Here is a 21,681-nt window from a genome sequence, read left to right as displayed (position 1 = left end):
CATGAAGCCATAAGCAAGTATCCACACTGTGCAGCGCCGTAGTAGAGGAAGCGCGGATGTCACGGTAGCGGTCTTTTTTCTCTGCTTCAAGAGTCATTCATCGCTTAGGGATTGACGACCGTTAGTCTTGGCACGCTCGCCTTACCCGAAAACTTGCATGTCTGGCGGCTTGCTAAAGCCAGCGATTGTCCCTGTGGCACAAGAACAATCAGTGTACGGCTGAGCGACACGAGAAGCACTGGCCTTGCCGCATCTCCAACCTGGTCTGCGGGGCAACACTGTCCGAGCCCTGTAGCGCCGCTCTTCGGCACTCGCGTAAACACCGCATGGATCGCGTGGTGATTTCGGCCTGCGCCGGCTGGCTCACACAGCCCTGCGGGCCGCTCGCGTAGCTGCTGCTAGACGTCGTAGCCACACAGACGGGCCACGTCTCGAGCTGACCCCCAAAAGCGGGCGACGTGCGTCGCCCATCCCGGCCACCCTGGTTCATCCCGCCGCCTGCAGGGGCCGAGCGCGTGGCCCTCGGAACACGAGCCCAGGAGGCGCTGCTTTTGGCCTTCTGCCCCTTGCCTCTGCTGGGCCGTCGTTGAAAGCGGCGCTTCACGGCAGCGGACGCCAGCCGCCGACAGAGACGTTCCGAGTACCCGCGACGCGGTGCGCCGTGTGAGCGGGACCCGAACCATCTGCGAGGCTGGAGGAGCCTAGCGGTACGCTCTTCTTTCTCGCCTACCTTGGCGCCCGTTGCATGTGTGGGACAACCAGGGGGTCAGGCGTTGAGTAAAAGCCGTGTCTGTGCCCTTGTTACTTGCCACGCTCGTTTGCGGTGCTGTTGTCACGTGGTTTCGTGTTGTCCTCGCGCGGCAAACCGTACTTGGAAGTGCGGCGGTGCACAGTATTGCCGATATAGTCGCGGCACGGTCGTGGCTGCTGGACTCAGCAGGGATTTTCATGGCCGGTGTGTATTTTGTGTGTAGGGTGTGGCGAAATGGCCTCTAAAGCCGAATGTTGGGCAAGTTGGCCGCTAACTAAGGAATTCATAGGGATTTCGACGAACGGGCCTCTCTTAATGAAGCGACTGTGGCACGACGGCCCGGACTAGAGCTGTTTAGATAAGAAATTTTTCTCTCTCTCTCTCTGGCTAGCGAGCATTGAGCAGGATGAAGTGAAGGAGGGACAAAACGCGCGCTAAAACAAACTCCAACTCGATCTCAAATGGCCTCATTTAACCTAGAAACATGCGAAGACCTTAGAATAATTGAACATTCATCCTCAAGTCTTAGCGCATGTCAGCAGGTAGGTAATGCCAGTACAGCTTTCTACGACAGCGATAGCAATATCTCCATCTGCGGGTGAAATTGATAACGCCTGCGTAACTCTACGGGCAGTCGTACAATCACGTCTGATCACGTAGAGGCCTTTGAATGTTGTGCACTATAGTCCGAACTAGTTAGTCCAGAAGGAGAAGCAATATCGTTATTCAAGTTGGGTGATTGCTGAATGGTTCCTCAGAATTCATGAAGCTCATTCGGTTTTATTTATATTAAAAATCAGACATGTTCATATTTCGCGCCCTCTTATAATGTACACTTTGATTAGACGTTCCCGATAGCATGCCTTGACATTGCTGTTGGAATATTTTGTCCGCCGTCAGTCGACGAGATGTGAGATATCGTCACTCGCTTATCAGTAGTCACTCACTACTATCAAGTGAAGCCATGGCACATGAAATCAAGTGCGCGACTTAGGCTAATTTAATCGCCCGCTATATCAAATTATTACAACGCAGTTAGGCAGCTATCGATGATTAGCTAGTGGATCCTGTCGCCACCTAGGCTAATTTAATCACCCGCTATATCAAATTATTACAACGCAGTTAGGCAGCTATCGATGAGGGGATAGTGGATCCTGTCGCCACCTTGCAAAGCTTAAATAAAAATGTAAGGTTTGAAAACAGTAGATCAAGCCCCGTCTCCACGGTTTTTGTGTTTTATTCCGGTCCCCGAATAATTTAAAACAACCCAAATGAGAGTTGTGGGAAAAGCCCGCTCCAGCAAGCTACGCGGGACCGGGTTTCTCTAGTAAATGAACTCGAACTCTGGTGCCCCAGACGCTGGCCTTGCAAATGACTTCCTTTCTCATCGCATCTGTTCCTGCAGAAACCTCTTCTCAACAAAGATTTGGTGTTTAGCAGTGAAGCCGACGTTAAGAAGCTTCGTTTTGTCAGTGAAATATACTACTACGTACTGATATTGGCCTTTTCACATAAGTTTCGGTGCTATGCAGTAAAGCCTTTGGTACATTTGGTACGACGTAATGTAAACGTGATGATCAATAACCTCGGGACAGCACAGCGATTTGAGATAGGTGGCGAGGCAGTAGAAGTGGTAAGCGAATATATCTACTTTGGACAAGTTGGGACCCCGGATCCCAACCATGAGGCAGAGGTAATTAGAAGGATAAGAATGGGGTGGAGTGCATTCGACAGGCATTCTTAGATAATGAATGGAAGCCTACCATTGTCCCTGAAGAAGAAAGTGTATGACAGCTGCATCTTACCGGTACTCACCTACGGGGCAGAAACTTGGAGGCTCACTATGAGGGTTCCACTTAAAATGCGGACGACTCAGCGAACAATGGAACGGAAGGTGATAGGTTTAACATTAAGGGACAAGAAGAGAGCGGAGTTGGTCAGGGAACAAACGCGTGTTAAGGACATATTAGTAGAAATTAAGAAGAAGAAATGGACGTGGGCAGGGCATGTAATGCGAAGGCAGGATAACCGTTGGTCGTTAAGGGTAACAGAGTGGATCCCTAGAGAAGGCAAGCGTGGCAGGGGGCGGCAGAAAGTTAGATGGGCAGACGAGATCAAGAAGTTTGCGGGGATAAATAGGCCGCAGTTAGCACAGGACCGGGGTAATTGGAGATTAATGGGAGAGTCCTTTTCCCTGGAGTGGGCGTAGATAGGCTGGTGGTGGTGGTGGTGGTGGTGATGGTGATGGTGATGATGATGATGATGATGATGATGATGATGTAAAATCTTTGCAAATGCATAATGTAACGTGATGAAGCGTACTATACTTGCGCTCGGTGTGTGGCAGTAAAGCCCACTTACGGGAGTGGACTCTCTCACGGGATTCAATCAAAAATGAATAGCGTGTTGTCATCAACATCGACGAAGTTCTATCAATGCTGAGTTTGTATCGATTTCATGTATTGGTGACAAGGTCGTCGCATGACTGCTCAGGTGTACGTACTCGCGCTATAAGTGTCTGTTCGTAGCGTCGATTGTGCCCGTGGTCTCATGGCGGGAAGTGTGCGGTGCATGCCTCCGTGCCGCGCAGCCGGGCAACGGGCAGGGGCGCCGGGAGACGAGGCATGGGCGCCTGACGGTGCTGCCGCCACTGCTGCCATCTCGATGGTTTCCGAGCAGCCTGAGCTGACGCCCACCGAGAAAGTGTCCGACACAAGCACCGACTCCAAGGACAAGAGCGGCAACAATGGCGACATCTGCCGCATCTGCTTCTGCGGCGTCAGCACCGAGTCGCTGCTGGCCCCCTGCAAGTGCAAAGGTGAGCCGTACATGATGCCGGTACGAGATCCACTCAAGAAGGTTGAGGACTGCCGTTGTGCTCTGCTCGTGAAACTGCCAATGACCACAGTGAGGGTTCGTGTCGGTGTGCTTTTTACCCATCAATTCCCCAGGAAAGGAACAGGCTTGGTGCTCGAATTGGTGATGCCGAGGGTTGCATTACAGGTTCCTGTGGACACCCTACAGCTCACGTAGCTACCAGATCCGAGGAACAACGAAAGTTATCGGGATTGTTTAGCGCATTCGTGGGCTGTATTACGCTCTGGAATGTCCGGTGCAGTGTTGATTGAATTTCGACCTTTTGCTGATTGCCCTTCTTTTTTGTGTGGAGGGCAACCGTTTACCTGGCGCTTATAGAACCTTTCCTTTTTCCGCGACAAGTCAGTCGGCGTGAGTGGCTTTTAAAGGGGCCATGCCGACAAAATATAAGTTTGTGTTATTCGAAAGATTTCGTGTTAGACAGTGCCCCCATCGCTTGTCCGGAAGCAATTACAACACTTTATTCACTGAGAAATTAAGTTAAAATTTTGATTTTCCCGCCAAATCGTGTTTTTGCGACGTCTGCAATGACATCACAAGAATAGCTCTCCAGCCGATTGCGGAGCCTAGTTTACCGTTAGTCAGCCTAGATGGCGCCACCATACCGCGAAGGGCCGTTTTCTGCCTTTCCTTTGTTTTCGACTGTATTTGTACCTGACTTGTTTTTGTTAAGGTAGAAAACAATCGTTTCGTGAAACATGGTGTTCGCTCGACAAATACGGTCACGTAAGACACCGTTGCTTACGCGAATCGGCAACTTCCGTCTCAGACAACCTCAAAGCGCGAAAAGCGAAAAGCAAAAGCAAAAGTTTTTTTTTTCGCCTCCGCGCGAAAAGCAAAAGTTTTTGCTTTTCGCTTTTGCTTTTCGCGCGGAGGAGAAAAGCAAAAACGCCCGTGTGTACGAGATTTCGGCGCACGTTAAAGATCCCCAGGTGGTCAAAATTAATCCGGAGCCCTCCACTACAGCGTGCCTCATCGCCTGCGTTGCGTCGGCGGGTTAAACCCTACAATCAATCAATCAATCAATCAATCAATCAATCAATCAATCAATCAATCAATCAATCAATCAATCAATCAATCAATCAGTCAATCAATCAATCAATCAATCAATCAATCAATCAATCAATCAAAGCGCCGCAGTGCTGTGCAGCTAAAACAAGCGTAGTGCGCGCAGTACCAGCAGCAGTAGGCATCGGTACTTCTATGTTTACGTGTGCTTTCGTAACTTCCTGTTTACCCAACCATTCTTACCCCTATAAAAAGAGTGTGCCCTAAATATAAGTGCAAATAGCTCGTTCGGCAAGCTTATCAGCTCTGCCTAATTTGCGTTTGCTTTTGGCGGCCTCAGCCAACCGCAGGGCTGCCGCATATGACATAGGTTCGGTTGCGGGAAATGAGTTAGTGGGTTGCATGGCCATTCCATTTTTTCGTAGTTATATAGCTTATTTAAGCAAAGTTTATATTAAAAGTGATGTCTGTATGGTCCTAACGATGCAACCTTTCTAATCAACCAACCTTGTTCTGTCAGCATAGCTCTTTAAGGCAAACTATAGTTTCCAGAAGTTGCAGGGTGCCGTGATCTTCATAAACGCCGCGTATTTTTCGAACATTTCGGATCATCGCATTTCGATATCATTTCGTTCATTGCATTCTGGGCCGCACGTTCTGATTGTACAGAAGCGCCAGTTCTTTGCTGTATTTTATCACGAAATGCCTCGCCGTTCATCATTCCTATAAGTTGCTTTGCCGTCAAAAGAAGCAGACTATTATTGATTCCAGAAGCAAATCCACACAGAAACTCAGCAATCTATTGCGCTAATTGCGCAGGGGTTGCTCGCTCACTGCAGTGCCACATTAGTTGCAAAAAATAGAACGGTTCATACCTGTACTTTTTTTTTGCGCCATTTTACCACAGGGCACCAAAGGAATGGAAGGATAAAAAAGTAGGAAAGTGACGGGAGGCAAGCGCCTTTGTGCATTACAGAATGCTGTATAGACTAGTCTCATCAAGAAAGTCCAAGAGCTGCTTGTAGAGAGGACCATGCGTCCACCGATGCATATCGGGCGGACGGCCGGGGTGGTGTCCTGGGGCTACCATGTGCCAGGATCGGGCTTGTTGGAGTCGTGGACACGACCCCAGGAGGTGGTCCAATGTCGCTTCCGCAGCGGAAGCAGGGCAGTAGGGGACGGTTGCATAAGTCACCGCACGGCTAGAAGTCCATGTTGCACGAACAGTAGGCATCAGTGCAAAGCCCAGGCGAATTTCCGGTTCATACCTATGTACGGTGCACCAAAAACTCACATAACCCCTCTCGCTAGTCCTTTCCGCCTCCTCAGTCCACAGGAATTCTGCAGGCTTCACACTCTGGTTTTTTTTAACACGAAAGTGTTTTATTCCGGGGGACATCGGGATTTCGCTGACGTCATATCTGTCACGGAAGTGACGCCAGTACAACGAAGCGAGCGGCCTGTAAAGGGTGCACCCCTGCACATAGGGTCTTCTTGCGGGGAAGCAATTTTTAGTACTAAAGAGTACGTTATCTCATTTTTTGTAAGTTTTCGGGTTTTATATTTTAACACGAAAGCGTTTCATGCCGGGATACACAAATATTCACTGACGTCATATCCGTCACGGAAATGACGCCAGTACGCCTTTGCCGAAGCGACCCATCAGCAGGACGTCGCTCGCCAAGCACATCCACAACACAGCATCCGACCGCATATCATGCTTCACTTTAGATTTCGCTGCACATTTCACTTTCGTATTTTACCGATTTCTACGAGACAGGAATCAACCACACTTTTTTTCTTTTCTTTGGCAAAGTTTGACATCAGTTCGTTAACTACGAAACGTTGTGCGGGGTAGAAGGATCCACTGTACATGAATTGACCACAAGTGGTGTAATAAGATAGAGTTCTCCGCTGTCGGATAGCAAACGTGCACGAAGCATGACGAGAAACTACCTGGTAATTGTTGTTCCCTACCCTGGCAACGAAACCACTCAGTGGAACATCACTTGCACCTAGCGTCATTAAATAAAGGCCTTTAGATTATCGGTACTCTTTTCTCTCATTGTTATGTGCCGCCAGGATTTTCATTGGTCGGTCGGCACCACGTGATATTTATGTGTTTGAGGGTCGTCTCTCTCTCTCTCTCTCTCTCTCTCTCTCTCTCTCTCTCTCTCTCTCTCTCTCTCTCTCTCTCTGCTGCACGGACGCTAGAGCGGCTGGTCGCACTCTGCCCGTCACAACCGGCGGCGGTTTTGTTGGGAGAGATGGCAACACTGCAAGCCAGAAACAAAATGGCCCCAGACGCTTCCGGGTGCATGGAGTGGCGGTACTCTTAAGCGTAGCTTATTTAGTGATGCTATTGCACCAGTGCAGCCTGGTACGATTTACTGCTTTGGGACAGTGCCCGTCCGTATCCATAGAAGAGCGCAAGAGCCGTGGACCGCGCACACCTCGTGAACAAATTTCCTTTCGCTCAGGTTCCCTGGCCAAGGTCCACAAGACGTGCCTGGAGACGTGGCTGGGCAACCAGGCGATCGACCAGTGCGAGATCTGCAAGTACCACTACATGACGGCGCGGAGGCCCAAGGGCTTCCACGAGTGGCTCATGAACTCGAGCACGCGCGAGGACAAGCAGAACCTGGTGGGCGACATGGTGGCGCTGCTGCTGCTCACGCCCCTCGTGGTCTTCTCGCTCTGGCTCTGCACCGAGGGCGCCATACAGTTCAGCCACGAGGGCTTCCCCACGTGGGAGAGCGCGGGCCTCGTCTTCATCACCATCGTGCTCTTCGTCGTCTTCTGCGTCTGGGTCACGCTGCTCTACAGGTTAGTGAGCGCTCCTCCTCCTCGGGTGCAGCACCGGAGCAGTGCACGTACTACAACTTAGAAGGCACTGAAACGTAATGTAATGTACTTGTAATGCCACGGGCCACGCGAAAACACAATTCACGAGCGATGCCTTTGTGGGGAATTTACCGCAGAGTGAAAGAGAGAGAGAGAGAGACAAAACTTTTATTGCCGCAAGGGATAATTCGGGGGAGGGGTGGTGACCGAGGGAGGAAGGTCCCCGGTGACTTTGGCAGCCCGGGCGACGATGGCATCTTGCACCGCCGAATCCGAGCTGCCCAACGCCCTCGCCCAGTGCTCACCGTCTCGATATGGGGGGAATAGGTTGTGGGGGCATTGCCAGAGGAGGTGATCCATGGTTTGGACCACCCCACAAGCGGGGCAGTGGGGTGAGGAGTACAGAGTGGGGTACATGCGGTGCAGGCGAGAGAGGCAAGGAAGGGTGTACGTTTGCACTAAGCGCTATAGGCGTTCTTCGGTGGGAGAGAGCGCCGGGTGTGCAGGGGGCAGTAGACGGCCGGAGAGGCGGTAATGAGACGTAATCTCATGAAAGGGAAGGACCCGATCTCGTGCTGACAGGGCTCCATGGAAGGGTTCAAGGCTAAGATCCACTCGGAAGGTGAACTCTCGAGCGGCTCTGTGTGCTGCCTCGTTCCCTCCAACACCCGTGTGGGCTGGGGTCCATGCCAGCTCGGTGGGGGAGTCAGGGGGATTTTGAAGAAGGATTTTGAGTGCCAGGGCAGAAATGTGGCCCCGGGTGAAATTTCGAATGGCCGTCTTCGAATCGGAGATTATGATCGCAGGGGAAGGCCGTAGTGTTAATGCAAGAGCAATGGCCGCCTCTTCCGCAGTCGCGGGGGAAGAAGTGCGCCCGACGCACAATCGATCCCGCAGGGAGCAGCGTGCGCGGGCCCTTACGAAGCGATACCCAGTGCATCCGGCAACTGTTTATGTTGACGCTGCTAGCTACAGGCACCACGACGCCTACGCGGTCGCAATCATCAACGGTCCCAACGGTCCCTCTTACCACCCTCACCCTTCGCACTCCTACCGCAGAGTGAAAAGTGTTCCGGTGAAAGAAGAGGGCGGGGTTGGGGGATCCATCCTGAATATTAGCAGAAGCCCTGCCTTTTGTCCTTTAACTGGCCTAAATACTGTAAACACATTTTCTCTACCGCATCCTCGCCTCGTAAACACAATGTAGGGGGCAGCTCGCTGGAAGCATTAGCTCAAGGGGAGATACAAACGATTTTTGTGGAGTATATTTCCTTTATCCGGAATGAAAGGGGTCACTTACAACACTTCAAACCGAAACGGTTTTGCTGATAGCGCCCTATAACTTTGGAAATCGGGATTTCTTAGATCTACCAGCCATGCGTGGCCAGCTGGCAACCATGACAGCCAGCCGCGCGGCAACATACTTTTAAATGTACGGGAGATGAAAAGCGGCATTTAAAACCCTACCCCCGGTTAAAGCAATAATATACTGTCTTTCCTATTCCTTCATGCGTTTTTTTGAATCACGCGTTGAAACTGACGGAGTTGTCGAGCACGTGCGTTAGTGTTACGTTTTGACGCTACTTGGCGTCACCTTTCGGACTTCAGAAAGTTCTGCGCGAAATTAAAATTATTTCCGCCTGTTGATTTGGAAATTACTTGCGGTTACCCCGTAAAACGCTGGCTTTCATGTGAGCTAGGGGACATGCACTGTATGTTCCTTTAAGCGTGTCTCGAGGGGGCAAAAATACACTGCGCGAGCATCCTTCGCGGACGGTGACGGCTGGACGCGTGTGGCCCCCGCAGGTATCACTACACAATCTGGAAGCAGTGGCGGTCACACAACTTCCACGTGAACCTGCTGATCAAGGCAAACGTGACTTCGGGCGACGAGCCGGCCGCCATGGGCGGAGACATCGACCTGGAGGCCCCGAGGTGCGTCCACGTTCCCGCCACTGTTGCGCGGACAAACACGGGCACCGTTTAACGGTGCCCGCAAGCTGTTTTGGCTCATCTAGGCGCCGCGATGCATTGCTGACCAGCGGCTGAATCCAATGTGGTGGCGGAAAACTTCGGCCGGGCTGATTCCACACGCGGTGGGTTGATTGTAGGGTTTAACGCGCCGACGCAACGCGGGCGATGAGGCGCGCCGTAGTGGAGGGCTGCAGATTGATTTTGACCACCCGGGGATCTTTAACATGCGCCGAAATCTCGTACACACGGGCGTTTTTGCTTTGCGCCTCCATCAGAAAAGCGGCCGCACCGGCCGGGAATCGAACCCGCAACCTCGGGCTCAGCAGCGCGACGCCTTAGCCACTGAGCCACCGCGGCGGGTGATTCCTCACTCGGTATCACGTGATTGGCATCTTTGCACGTGGAGCCAATCACCGAGAACGAGGGAGAAATCAACCCTGCCGAAAGTTTTCTGGCACCACAATGGATTGAACCCCTGCAGAGAAACCCTTTTTTGGCAGCTAAATGTGGTGGAGGAATTGGGCGTCGTATACCGAGAATGTAAACGAGTGCCTTAGCCAGGCCCCCGTTGTGCAACCACAGAGGCGTTATCTTGGAGAACGGCCGACCATAGCTTGGCCGTCAGTATGGATGGAAGAGATGGTGTGGCGTTCGGGTCGGGAACAATCAGACAAGCCTCGAGCTATTTAGAACACGCAGCGGTTCGGTTCTGCGTTGTATGCAGGTGCGCCCCGTCACTGAGTACGCTAATATCGGCAGTGCACTCATTCTGAACCAATAAACAACGCGCTGACATCACCGGCACAGCAATCGCGGCACAGAAGGCAGATAGACGTATACGCACGAGCTCTGATTACACGCTGGCAAACTAATCTTTGAGGAGGGTCCATATGTGGAAAGGCTGTACTGGGCCTCCGTCCGTTAGTTCAACGCAGGAGGAGGTCGTGCACCTGAAAAAGATGGGTGTATTAGATTAGTTTAGATTAGATTAGATTATTACGGGGGTATTTCGTGGACAGTTATTTTAATCGAGGTTGTTCGGAGGTAGTATGCGATTTTATGCCCGTTATTTTTGGTGTTCACATGCTTTTTTTCGCGCATGATTTATTGCGACAACAAAGGCATCAGCCAGTTGGTAGTCAACTAGCCCTCACCTGCGCATTTAGAAGAGGTGTGGTCGCCGCAGTGGCGGTAGATGTCCGCATTAGATTTTCTTCGTAACAAAACGGGTGACGGGAAGTGATTTCTGAACAAGAAAAGCCGCATTGGGGGCGCCCATGAGCTCGCGGCAGCGAAAACCGTCGACCAATGTGCGGGAGCGGGGTAACGGTGTGCGCCGCGAAGAACTGACTTTACCATGCTGACTTAGCGGTGCGCACTGCGGAAACTTCTCTAGCTGGAGAACGTCTCCTGGCTCATGCGCAAACCACCGCTGTCACTCTGGTTGGCAACTCAACATCGGTCTTAAAAAAAAAAAAAACACATGACCGCAAAATCGCAGCTCATTTTCTGTCATATTTCGAACGGCCGTTAAAGGGGCCCTGAAAGGCGTTTTGAGCACACTAAATGAACTAGCGCAATCGTTAGATTGGGTCGTCAACGTCATCTGTGCCAAGTATTACTCTTTTACGCGCAGCGGAAAGCTCACACTTTTGTTGCAAAGTTTGTCGCTTTTTTATCACCCTTTCCTTCGTGTTTTTGGACGCCGCCATCTTCACATGTCTACATCATCGATTCCCAGATGTTCGTCATGAGCTAGACATCCTGCTATTGGGCGGCTTTTTCACGCACTTCCGGCAAAGAGATGAGTCGTCTGCTCAGCGTCGGCTCGCCGGCTGATCTGCCGGCGGAGTGCCGGAGTGCTTGGACATTTTACGACAAACGAAACAAGTGTAAACAAACGTTTAACCGTTTGTATTAAATGCAGCACGGCCATAACACGACATGGATATTCCCTTACCTGAGTACGTTCCGTAAAGAAAGCGTTGAAGCCCCGTGGCACTTCTTTCGTGCAATCGCAGAGAACGCCCTGAGCCGAATGCCCGGGTTTGACGCATACATTTTATTCTACTTCAAAACAATCCAGAGATGGGTTTCGAACGAACACAACGTCACAACATGCGTTGCAAGTCTGAACCGCGATTGAAAGACGATGGGTTGCCTCCTCCTGCCCGTCGTAACTTCGGCACTCACCTCGCGCGCGGTTTGCGGGGACAAACAGCAAGTCACTTAACTCCGGCGCACAAGCCGAGATGGCTTTTAGCCACGCACACTGCACATACCCCATGCGAAGTTGAGTCGTACGTCGCTCGAGAAAGATAACCCAGACCATGGGAAGCACTATCCACCCGCAGAAGCACAACGTCGCATTGCATCGCGAAACAAAGACGTCCACAACACACACACACCATCGCCTCCTGTAATGTCAAACGCATCTCGCACTTCCCAATGGGAGTGGGTGGTACGCCTGCAGTGCCCACATGTCGCGAGGTGGGGCCCCGAGCTGAACCGGGAACACGCAACTGTAACTGAGTTCTACAGTGGTTTGTGCCTTGTTGTCAAGGCAACCGATGTTTGAGATTCTCAAAGAAGTGGCGCTCGCTCCAGCGCTAGAAAGCTCAGAGCCGCGGTGGAGCATGCTTTGCCAACGTTGCCGCTCTCCACCACGCGTCGCCCCAAGCTGAACTGGTCACATGATTGAAGGGTTTTGTGCACGGGTTCTGTATCGATTTAAAATGTCTTTTTCACATGCCGCCGGCAGGAATTACGACCGCCGCAAAATAAGACCCGGCACCAGCGGGGCCACATCTGATACGGCACTTTTTGGATAAACAGTGTCGGTGCATCAAAGGGAACGAGCGCACGATCTTCCTCGTACGGCTGCGAGTTCGCCGCCGATAAAAAGTCACGTGCCACCAATAGCAACTGCACCAACGAACACCGCGAAAGGGCAAGGCCAGGCCGCCGCACACATGCGGCCAGATTTTTCGTTCGGTTTTCCAGCCTTGAGCGAAGTGCGGGATTCATGGTGTCAACAAAGCTTGCCCGTAGCAGACGACGTAGCAGCGCAATAGCGGAAGTACGTCACCGCTGCGGAGCGCAGCATCATGGGAGGCAAAGCTCGCTCGCCGTCAACAGCGGAGAGTAAGTCGAAAGGAGGAGGAAACACGGAGCGACGATAATGCGCTGTTTTTGATTTACGATTTCTCAGCTAATACTCATCGCTTTAACAAAATTCTTGCGGGAGGAGATTGCAAATACATTGCTTTATTTGGGTACATGTACATCCATGCATCGGCGGAAGGTATTTCAGGACCCCTTTAACGCCGGACGCGTGTTCCCAATCGCTTCGCTGCTCTGCAACGGGGACATGAACACGAAATGCAGCTTTGTTCAATTTGGAATAACTAGCCTTTAGCAACTCGCCAAACTCCATTCGAGCAAAGGAAGACGTTGTTTACCCCCAGAAAATGCAGATAAGAAATATAGAAAAGCCTTGAAATTTTGCGCTACGATGACGTAATATAAGCAGGAGTGACGTCATACGGGCCAGAACTGAAAACGTAATTATCAGGGTGTTGACTGCACGTTATTATCTAGTTGATACGACGAAACAGAGAGACCCCACAACAATCGCCCAGTAATCTTTCGTGGCGGTACACTTTGGTCGGCGCACAACACGACACAAACACTTCAGAGAACTCTACAGACAACATATTCCCCTACATCCATCGCTGTTTCTTGGTGACAATGCCATGGTTTCCCTGAAACGTGTGTTTGAGTATTTGTCAGATGTTAAGTTTTTAAACCTCATCTCATATCACGCATAATCAAATCTGGCCCTATACACCAGCCATCACCATTACCTTTAATTGATTTTACTATGTTCGGTTTACATGTTTTTATACCTACCTTTTTGTGGTAATCACTTCGCTTCATTATATAACTTCTTTTCTGGCGCTCTTTGCCCTCGTTGGCCTTGCGCCATGAAACACCAACCATCATCAACTTTTGTCGGCGGCCGCCACTCGCACAAACATTCTGTGACGTCATGATGTCGTCGCCGCAAACTGGCTGAGGAGTTGCCTTTGGTTGATATGTTTTCTCTAATACCTATTGCGTTCGCGATAAAATTGGGGAGGTTGTTATCGGGATAAAGCGGTTTGTTTAATGAACCAAACCTGTATTTTATCTTCAGGGACTCTTTAAACCTCAAGATAAATCTCGGCCATAAAATCGTGCCCCCCCCCCCCCCTCCCCACCCGCCACGGGTGCACTGTCGTTTCGCGTCGCCTCGTGTTTTCTCGTCACATTTTCTCTTTTCTGATCGTGTGCACTACGCTCTTCATTCGGCGAAAACCAATCTGCTTCGAACTCTTGAACGGTCCGGACAACTATACCCTTAGGATTGTCTCCTCCTTCGCACGCGTCTTTGTTCTCTCCCGATAACACGTTTCCCCCAATGTCAGCCCGTCGTGTCGTCACCTGATAACGCTCCTACGTCCTTTGGACGACGTCAGGGGGCAGCGATCCAAACGGTGACGTGTTTCACTATTTGCTTAAAACGCCGTAGGCAAGTGTGGTCGTAGGGCCTGATTCTCCGTACTCACTGATAAGCTGACAGGGAGACGCTGCTGGCACTTAGCGTCCCCTATGTGTGTCGCAGCAGTACCAACGGAGTTATTTGATAGTGGCAAGACGCGTGGTGTTGAACAATACACCTTATCAAGGAAGATAAAAACGGTGCGAGAGAGCAGCAAGCCCCGCGGTAGGGGAAGGTGGACGAAATAGAAGAATACGCGCCCTGGTATACAGCGTACCTTTTCGCAAAACGGAATGCCACTGATGTTTGACAAGTTCATGAAACCCGCCTATGCCTCTGGTATGTTTACAAGCTTCTGGAGGAGGATTTTTTAACAAAATCATCGTGGTCTGCAGCCCATTGGTAGCAATTTCTTGCAAAAAAAAAAAAGCCCGATTCCCCCTTTTTTGTTGTCGTTTTTAATTCGCCTGTTTACCTCCTTAAAAATGTCCTGCGAGATTTCCCGGCTTCGGTATCGCTCCTTGTTGAGGGAAGACGAAGACGAGGGGCCTATATAATGCACTATCATTATAATTGGCTAGATTAGAAGATAAAGTGGAATTAAAGGCGTTCTGAGCGGTGCCATGGCACTAGGTCCAGTTCCGCAACACTCCTGTCTCGCTTTTTGACTCCCCTTCCCCTTTATCTCAATACAAAAAAGTTATAACGGTCTTAAGCAGTTCCATAATAGAGCCGACATAGAACCATAATAGAACATACATGGTATATTATTCGCGGCCAGCGATGCAAAGAATATTCGTCTCCACATAAACGAACAACACAAACCAGTAGGTTCGCTTCGTAGCATCACTACTAAGCAAAATGAGATTGTTCAGTGCATTAAAAAAAAGCTAAGCGAAAAAGCGTACAAACGTGCATGCGTACGAGTGACATTGTGCGCAACGCAAGTGAGTTTACAACGTACTACTAGCGAGCGCGCTACCAAGCGATGGAAACGACAACGACACAATAAAAAACTACGAAAACGCATCGCGGAACTCAACGCAAAAGCATCGGCCTACGCAAAAGAACTGGCTAAGGAAAACTGGCTAAAGATATGTGACGAGGTTAATGGCCGCCTATCCCTCAAGCAAACATGGAACCTCCTTCGCCACCTGATTGACCCAGCGAAAGGAAAATTTGAGGCAAAACGGGGGATCACTCGCGCTATCAATGAGCTTATTGACAACCTGGCTACACTCTACCTCCGATGCGGAACACCCGCATCAAAGACATCTCACCCAGACTACAGCGGCCTTCCAAACACCACACTGGATGAGCCCATCTCCATGCAAGAACTGAAGGAAGCGCTAGCCTTGAATAATAAGAACAGTGCACCAGGAGCGGACTCTATAACGTACAAAGCCTTGGCGAACTTGGAAGACGTTGGCCTCAAATCACTCCTCCATGCATGAACCAAGCCTAAGGACAGGGTTTCATTCCCGAGGAATGGAAACATTCAAGTGTAACATTCATCCAGGAGCCAGGCAAACCACTCACCAATGAAAATCTGAGACCAATATCCCTCACTTCTTGCGTGGGCAAGTTAACGGAGAAAAATTATACACGCCCGACTATAAAACTTCCTCGAAGAGACCAGGCAACTCCCACACAACATGGTTGGCTTCCGCCCACATTTTAGCACCCAGGACGACGTCCTCCTCCAATTAAAAAATACATATTTGAGAAGACCACCCGGAACACTTACAGAGGTGTATTGGCACTGGACCTAAAAGGCACCTTTGATAATGTGCTATAGAGGGGATCCTTGCTACACTAAACAGCACTGACTGCGGTGAGCGCGCCTATAACTGCATTCGCTCATTTTTAACAGGACGCACAACGCAAATCAAGATAGGTGGCTTGGAGTCGGACACCTTCCTGATCGGTGACAGGGGCACCCCGCAAGGGGTAGACCTCTCTCCACTCCTCTTTAATCTCTCTTCTCCACCTACCGCAGAAACTACAACACATCCCAAACGTCAAGGTAGCCTTCTATGCAGATGACATTACCTTATGGACCCCAAACCGGGCGCCCTGGGCAAGCTACAAGATACACTCCAAGAAGCCGCAGACATAATTACTGAACACGTGCATGTCATGGACCTCAAATGTGCACCTCAGAAGACAGAACTGCTGTCTATGAAGAGAGGCAATTCTCAGGAGCCTGCAATCCAACAAGTCTACCTCACCATAGAAGACCAAAAGGTATACCCTGCATGCAAGCCAGTCCGGATTCTGGGTCTCCACATTCAAGCCAACAACAGATGGACCCATCAGATCAATCTCCTCAAGCAACAATGAGACCAGCGAGGCCACATGATCCGGAGAGTTACGACTAGACATCGCGGAATGAAGGAAGCAGACACCCTCCGCCTGGTACAAGCCTTCCCGATTTCCCGAGTAGTCTACGTGACTCTTTACATGAATCTTTTAAAAGCTGAGCAAGCCCGACTGGAAGCTATACTCCGGAAAGCTACAAGAACAGCCCTGCATCTTCCAGCGTCGTTATCCACGCAGATACTTATGGAGTGGGTGCTCACAACACCCTTGCATAATTGGTTGAGGCTCACCACGTTAACCGACTGCTAAAACACCAGCAGAAAATACCATCCTTACTCAACTGAACCGCAAGCCCATCCACGTTGGTGAAGCACCCCGGAAAATACCACCTGCCTGGAGGTCCCTTATCGACGTCCGCCCAACACCAAAAAATTCACAGCATATCCACGGGGTGAATGATGATGAGTGGGCGAAGCTCCTGAGGGGAAATCATCAGTAAAACCGTGACTCTTCAGTGAAAGTTCGCCCACTACATCTGTGTCCGAACGTAACGTCTAGAAAGTCTCGCTTAAACCGCGCGTCGGCACCTTGGGGCTGAGCTCGCCTGGTGCGTTTTGCAGACGCCTCACGAGCTCTCACTGCATCGGGGTCTGCCTGCCGATACGCGCGCTTTCTCGCCGCTTCCCGTTCTCTGACGTTTTAGAGATCCTCTTCGCGCCGCAGCCGTGCCGCTTCGCGTACGGCAGGGTCCTCACGCCGTTGCCGTGACGCTTGGGCCTCTCGTTCTCGAACGCTGGGATCTTGGCGGCGTCGTCGCGCAGCCAGACGACACGCTTCGGCCTCCCGCTCTCGTACGGCAGGATCTTGGCGGCGGCGTCGCGCAGCTTCACGGAGCGCTTCTGCCTCGCGGGCTCGTACATCTGCAGCCTTATCCATCGGGCGACTCCGAGCGCGCGCCAACAGCGAACGGATTTTATTACAACGCTCCCCGCCATCTAGTAAACAATCCAAGAACTAAACTAGAGGTAGCCACGCCATCTGGTAAACAATCCAAGCGCATCTTTTCATCATTTACAAGTACCGCCATCTAGTAAACAATCCAAGAACTAAACTAGAGGTAGCCACGCCATCTAGTAAACAATCCAAGAACTAAACTAGAGGTGGCTACATACATACGTCGAGGATGGACAGACCCACGCCTTAAGGAGCTTCGCCCCTAAAAAACATGCACCCAACGAAGCACAAGGGCAGGTGAGACAGCAAGAGCGTAGCCTACACAGACACAGCCCTGGTCTGTGCAGGTGAAGTGGTAGCCGTGGCATGTACTGGGGACGACAATTCGAAAGTAGCTTCTCTTCGCACCCCTGTAAGAGAAGAAATTTCGATCGATGAGCAGGTGACCATCGCTCTAACCATCATACAGCATCCCCGCTACATTTACACCGAATCCCAAGACGCCTGTCGTGCCTACCTACGTAGTCGTATTTGCCCTAATGCTCGTCATATCCTCGACACCCGCCAACCACCTGAAGGGAAACGGACCATCAGCATCGTCTGGACTCCGTCCCATACTGAGCGCGTAGCGTTGAGGGCCCCGTGTCGCTGAAAAGCCGGCATCGTCGGTGACGTTGATCGCGAGTGAAAAATCTACATGAGGCAAAAGTGCTGCTGTGCCACCATGCGGCGCCTTCTGAAATCATCTGGATCGTAAGGCGCTACCCTAACAGATGGAGTGCGGGTAGAAGCGGAAAGTTTTCACCACTCGCGGGCGTTGCTCAGAGCGTGACAAGCGACCAATAATGCAATGTAAACATAGTATTCTTCGCTTAAGCACGAAGCTTATACGTCCTCATATTTTAGATCAACAGCTTTACTGGTCCCGGTACAAACCCAGAAAACGCCTCGTTCCGTAAATCTGACCTCTAAAGGTCAGCCAAGGTCAAATTTGCATGCAGCCAGCGCCTGTGGCGGTTGCGGAGTGAAAGCGCATAGACGCTCAAGGTCAGCCTTTCCTGCCGCCAGAGGCGCCGGCTACAGCCAAGTTCACCGATAGCGCCGACGGCTCCGGCCAGCACCCATGTGTTGTCTTCGGTGCTATTGTAGATGTGACAACTGCTGCTAAAAAAGCGGCACTCTACATAACAATAGTCTCGTCTTTGGCTAAACGAACACATGCAATTAGTTTAAAGGGAGTCTGCTACACTTACTTTTTTCTCTAAAATCTTAAAGGGGCACTGACACAAAAAGTTTGCATCTTGTTTTTTTTTGTTGCGATAAGTAGCTAGTGACCTACTTATAACCTGTAGAAACCTCATTTGCTTCAGCGTGCAACGGTTGTTTAATTAGAGGCATTTTCAATGCGGCCAGTCGCAGTTTCGGTTTCAGCGAGTGCCGCGAAACGATGGATTTTGTGGATTTTATGTGAACAAAGCTGACCACGTGACCGTCGGAGGGATATCACAGAGCAGAGCCGCCGTAGCACTGTCGAATCCGCATCGACGGCAGTTTCTGCGAATGCCCCCACGTACTGATCTCGTGAGGCGCTTAATTAAAAAGCGACCGTGGATGTGACACAGCCGCTGCGAGTGCAAATGCTACCGCGGCTAAAGAACGACGCGCGACGCTCGAGACGGTGGGTGGCAAGACGCGCGCTGGGAGCAGCCGGCCGGTCTGCCTACAGGTCCGCCTACAGATGTGTTCGGCTTAGCACTGCGGCGGATATTCGAGTGCCGCTCTCGTAAGCGGTGCAGATGACAATTTTTAATGCAACCCGCCATCGCATCATTAACTCCTTTCTCATGCAAGCCACCATGGTCGGGACTTGGGGACAATTTCGTGCAGCGGTAACAAACTACCACTCGAGCTACCTGCGCCGGCCTGGGCCACTTCGCGGCCGTGGCCGCCGCCTGCACAGCGACCGTGCGGCTAGCTCAGTGGGCTTTTCGTGCCTCCGGCGCGTTTTCGCATCCCATGGTAATAAACAGTAATAGAAACAGAGTGCCTGGAATCGCTGTAGAACTTCGGTCGCGGCCAGCTGCCCGATTAGCTGACGAAATCACGGCGCCTCCGCCGCCAACGATCGGGTCGTTCGTTCTCGAGAGCAGAAGCTCCGCCCTCCGGCCCTCCGATTGGAGCGGCGAGCCGGGCGAGCCGGCGAAAAACGGCGGCAGTGCGGAAGCGGCAAACACAAACTCGTGACGTTCTTTATTTACATAATATCCTCGGGATGTCGATTGCGCGTGGTCCTCTCCTGGCTGCTCGGTTGAGTTTCGCACACTTTAAAATTGATTTTAAATATGTTCTAGGCGGTGTTCGCCGCTGATATTTTGCAGATGATGTATATGTGTTCCCACCAATCTATCTCCGAAGTTATCTCGCCTTCAAAATTTTGTGTCAGTGCCCCTTTAAATGCTTTCAGAACGGACTCAGCACATCTAGTACTTAGACGAGGAAGTCACAAAGTACCTCAGCCAAAAATTACTGCTCTATGCGAAACAGGTAACTCAAAACTAGCTCAAAAATGTTTCTCTTTGGATCCTGACGTTCTCCAAGCGTTAAAAGTACGTCATTGCACCAATGCAGGAGCTATTGGCCGGTTTTCCTTCACTTGCAGCAATGAACGCTTTTCGATAGCCACTTCAAAAAAAAAAAACCACAAAAGAAAAGCAGAAACGGAAGGCGTATCTGGTGCGACGAGCAAATCACGCAGTGCCGCTCCATGCTGTGGATAACTGTAGCTTTCCCTATGCTTCCAGACGATAAGGAAAGAGGAAAAGCGTTTATCGAAAGTGTTGCAGGGTCCCTTTAAGGGGCTGTGCAATACTTTCGATAAACGCTTTTCCTCTTTCCTTATCGTCTGGAAGCACAGGGAAAGCTACAGTTATCCACAGCATGGAGCGGCACTGCGTGATTTGCTCGTCGCACCAGATACGCCTTCCGTTTCTGCTTTTCTTCTGTGGTTTTTTTTTAAAGTTGCGATCGAAAAGCGTTCATAGCTGCAAGTGAAGGAAAACCGGCAAACAGCCGCTACATGGCCTTGGTGACGTAATTCGAGCCGTCGAAGAACTTCAGGACCGGGAAAGTGAAATTGAGCGAGTTTTCAAGTTATCTGATGGGCATAGAGCAGTAATATTTGGCCGAGGTACTTTGCGACCCCCCAATCTAAGTTCTGCAAGCATTTAAGATTTAAAAAAATTGAAAAAAGTGTTACACGGTCCCTTTAAACTTTGCAGACCAGTGGTATCGCCCTTTCCCAAAACAAGCAAAAACAAACTACCGCTCTACAAACTTTGTTTAACCGAGTTCAGCCACAGCAATTTCTCGTTAACAGCGCTTCCCGACTGCGCGTGCCTCGCTTGCAGCGCCGTCGTTGTCGAGGAGCCTCCGGAAACGGATGTCGTTCCCGCCACCGTCCCCGAAGAGCTGTCGGACAAGCCAGACTCGGCTGCTGAGCTGCCGAACTCGCCGTCCAAGGAGTCGCCCCCAAAGTCCACCAGTAGCACGCTCATCATCTACACCAGCGCCGTCTGAGCGCCAGCCGATTGCAACCACTGGCGCACTACTACTGCCCAGCGCGACGAAGGTGCTGGCGAGTGAGCGGTATGCCGTATCAGCAACGCGCGCTCATCGGGCGTTCGCTGCACTCACACGCGGACTCACTTCACAAGTGCGAGCGGGACTCGCTGCGGGGCTATCGGCGGGAGGGGGAAAGCGAAAATTTCCGCGAAGGTGGAGGGCGCTCTCTTTTTCCTTTTTTTGCTGGTATGCCTTGTAACGCGTATGTGAAAGAATAAAGCACGTGTCACTGTGCGGAGGCTCACCGGCATGGCCGAGTTGTTACCCCTTAAAAAGTGGGGAAAATTCATCCCTGTACTTTTATTATAATCACGCTAATATTTGCACCTGAATTAAAATGGGAGAAAAATTGATCCCTGTAGTTTATTATGCCCACGCTAGTATTTGCACCTGAATTAAAATGTGTGTGTGGGGGGCGGAGGGATTCCTCCCTGTACTTTATTATACCCACGCTAATATTTGCACCTGAATTAAAATGGAGGGAAAATTCCTCCCTGTAGTTTATTATACCCACGCTAATATGTGCACCGGAATCATTTTCTGCGCCGGCATATTGAGAGTTGTGGGATTGAATTTGAATTGAATTAACTTTGCTAAAGTGAGGGTGGTGCCTAAGGCATGGGTGAGGAAACGGGAGGGTAAGGTAAAATGGTGTCTACGTGAGGAACAAAAAGACCAGACCACGGCACGTATCCTGCACTAGCGAGCACACGAAGGTCGCGCGCACACTCGACTATTCAATCCTGTGCGCATGCGCCGTCGGCTTCTACGCATCCTACCGGGACCA

The 21,681-nt window shown here is 50.9% G+C and overlaps 1 protein-coding gene across 1 annotated transcript; it reads left to right on the top strand.

The window, feature by feature from the left end:
- The first annotated feature begins 528 nt into the window (after positions 1-528).
- LOC144145081 (E3 ubiquitin-protein ligase MARCHF3-like) lies at positions 529-21,012 on the top strand. The gene is made up of 5 exons (XM_077676573.1): positions 529-707; positions 3,342-3,569; positions 7,117-7,462; positions 9,287-9,415; positions 20,681-21,012. The coding sequence occupies exons 2-5, from the start codon at positions 3,416-3,418 to the stop codon at positions 20,847-20,849; spliced, it is 798 nt and encodes a 265-aa protein (XP_077532699.1). The 5' UTR covers positions 529-707; positions 3,342-3,415; the 3' UTR covers positions 20,850-21,012.
- The last annotated feature ends 669 nt before the right edge of the window (positions 21,013-21,681 follow it).

This window comes from Haemaphysalis longicornis, unplaced genomic scaffold, assembly GCF_048455015.1.
Source record: "Haemaphysalis longicornis isolate Haplotype H1 unplaced genomic scaffold, Haemaphysalis longicornis Haplotype H1 scaffold_7, whole genome shotgun sequence".
In the NCBI taxonomy this organism is placed as follows: Eukaryota; Metazoa; Arthropoda; class Arachnida; order Ixodida; family Ixodidae; genus Haemaphysalis; species Haemaphysalis longicornis.
This window is presented reverse-complemented; position numbering and strand designations above follow the sequence as displayed.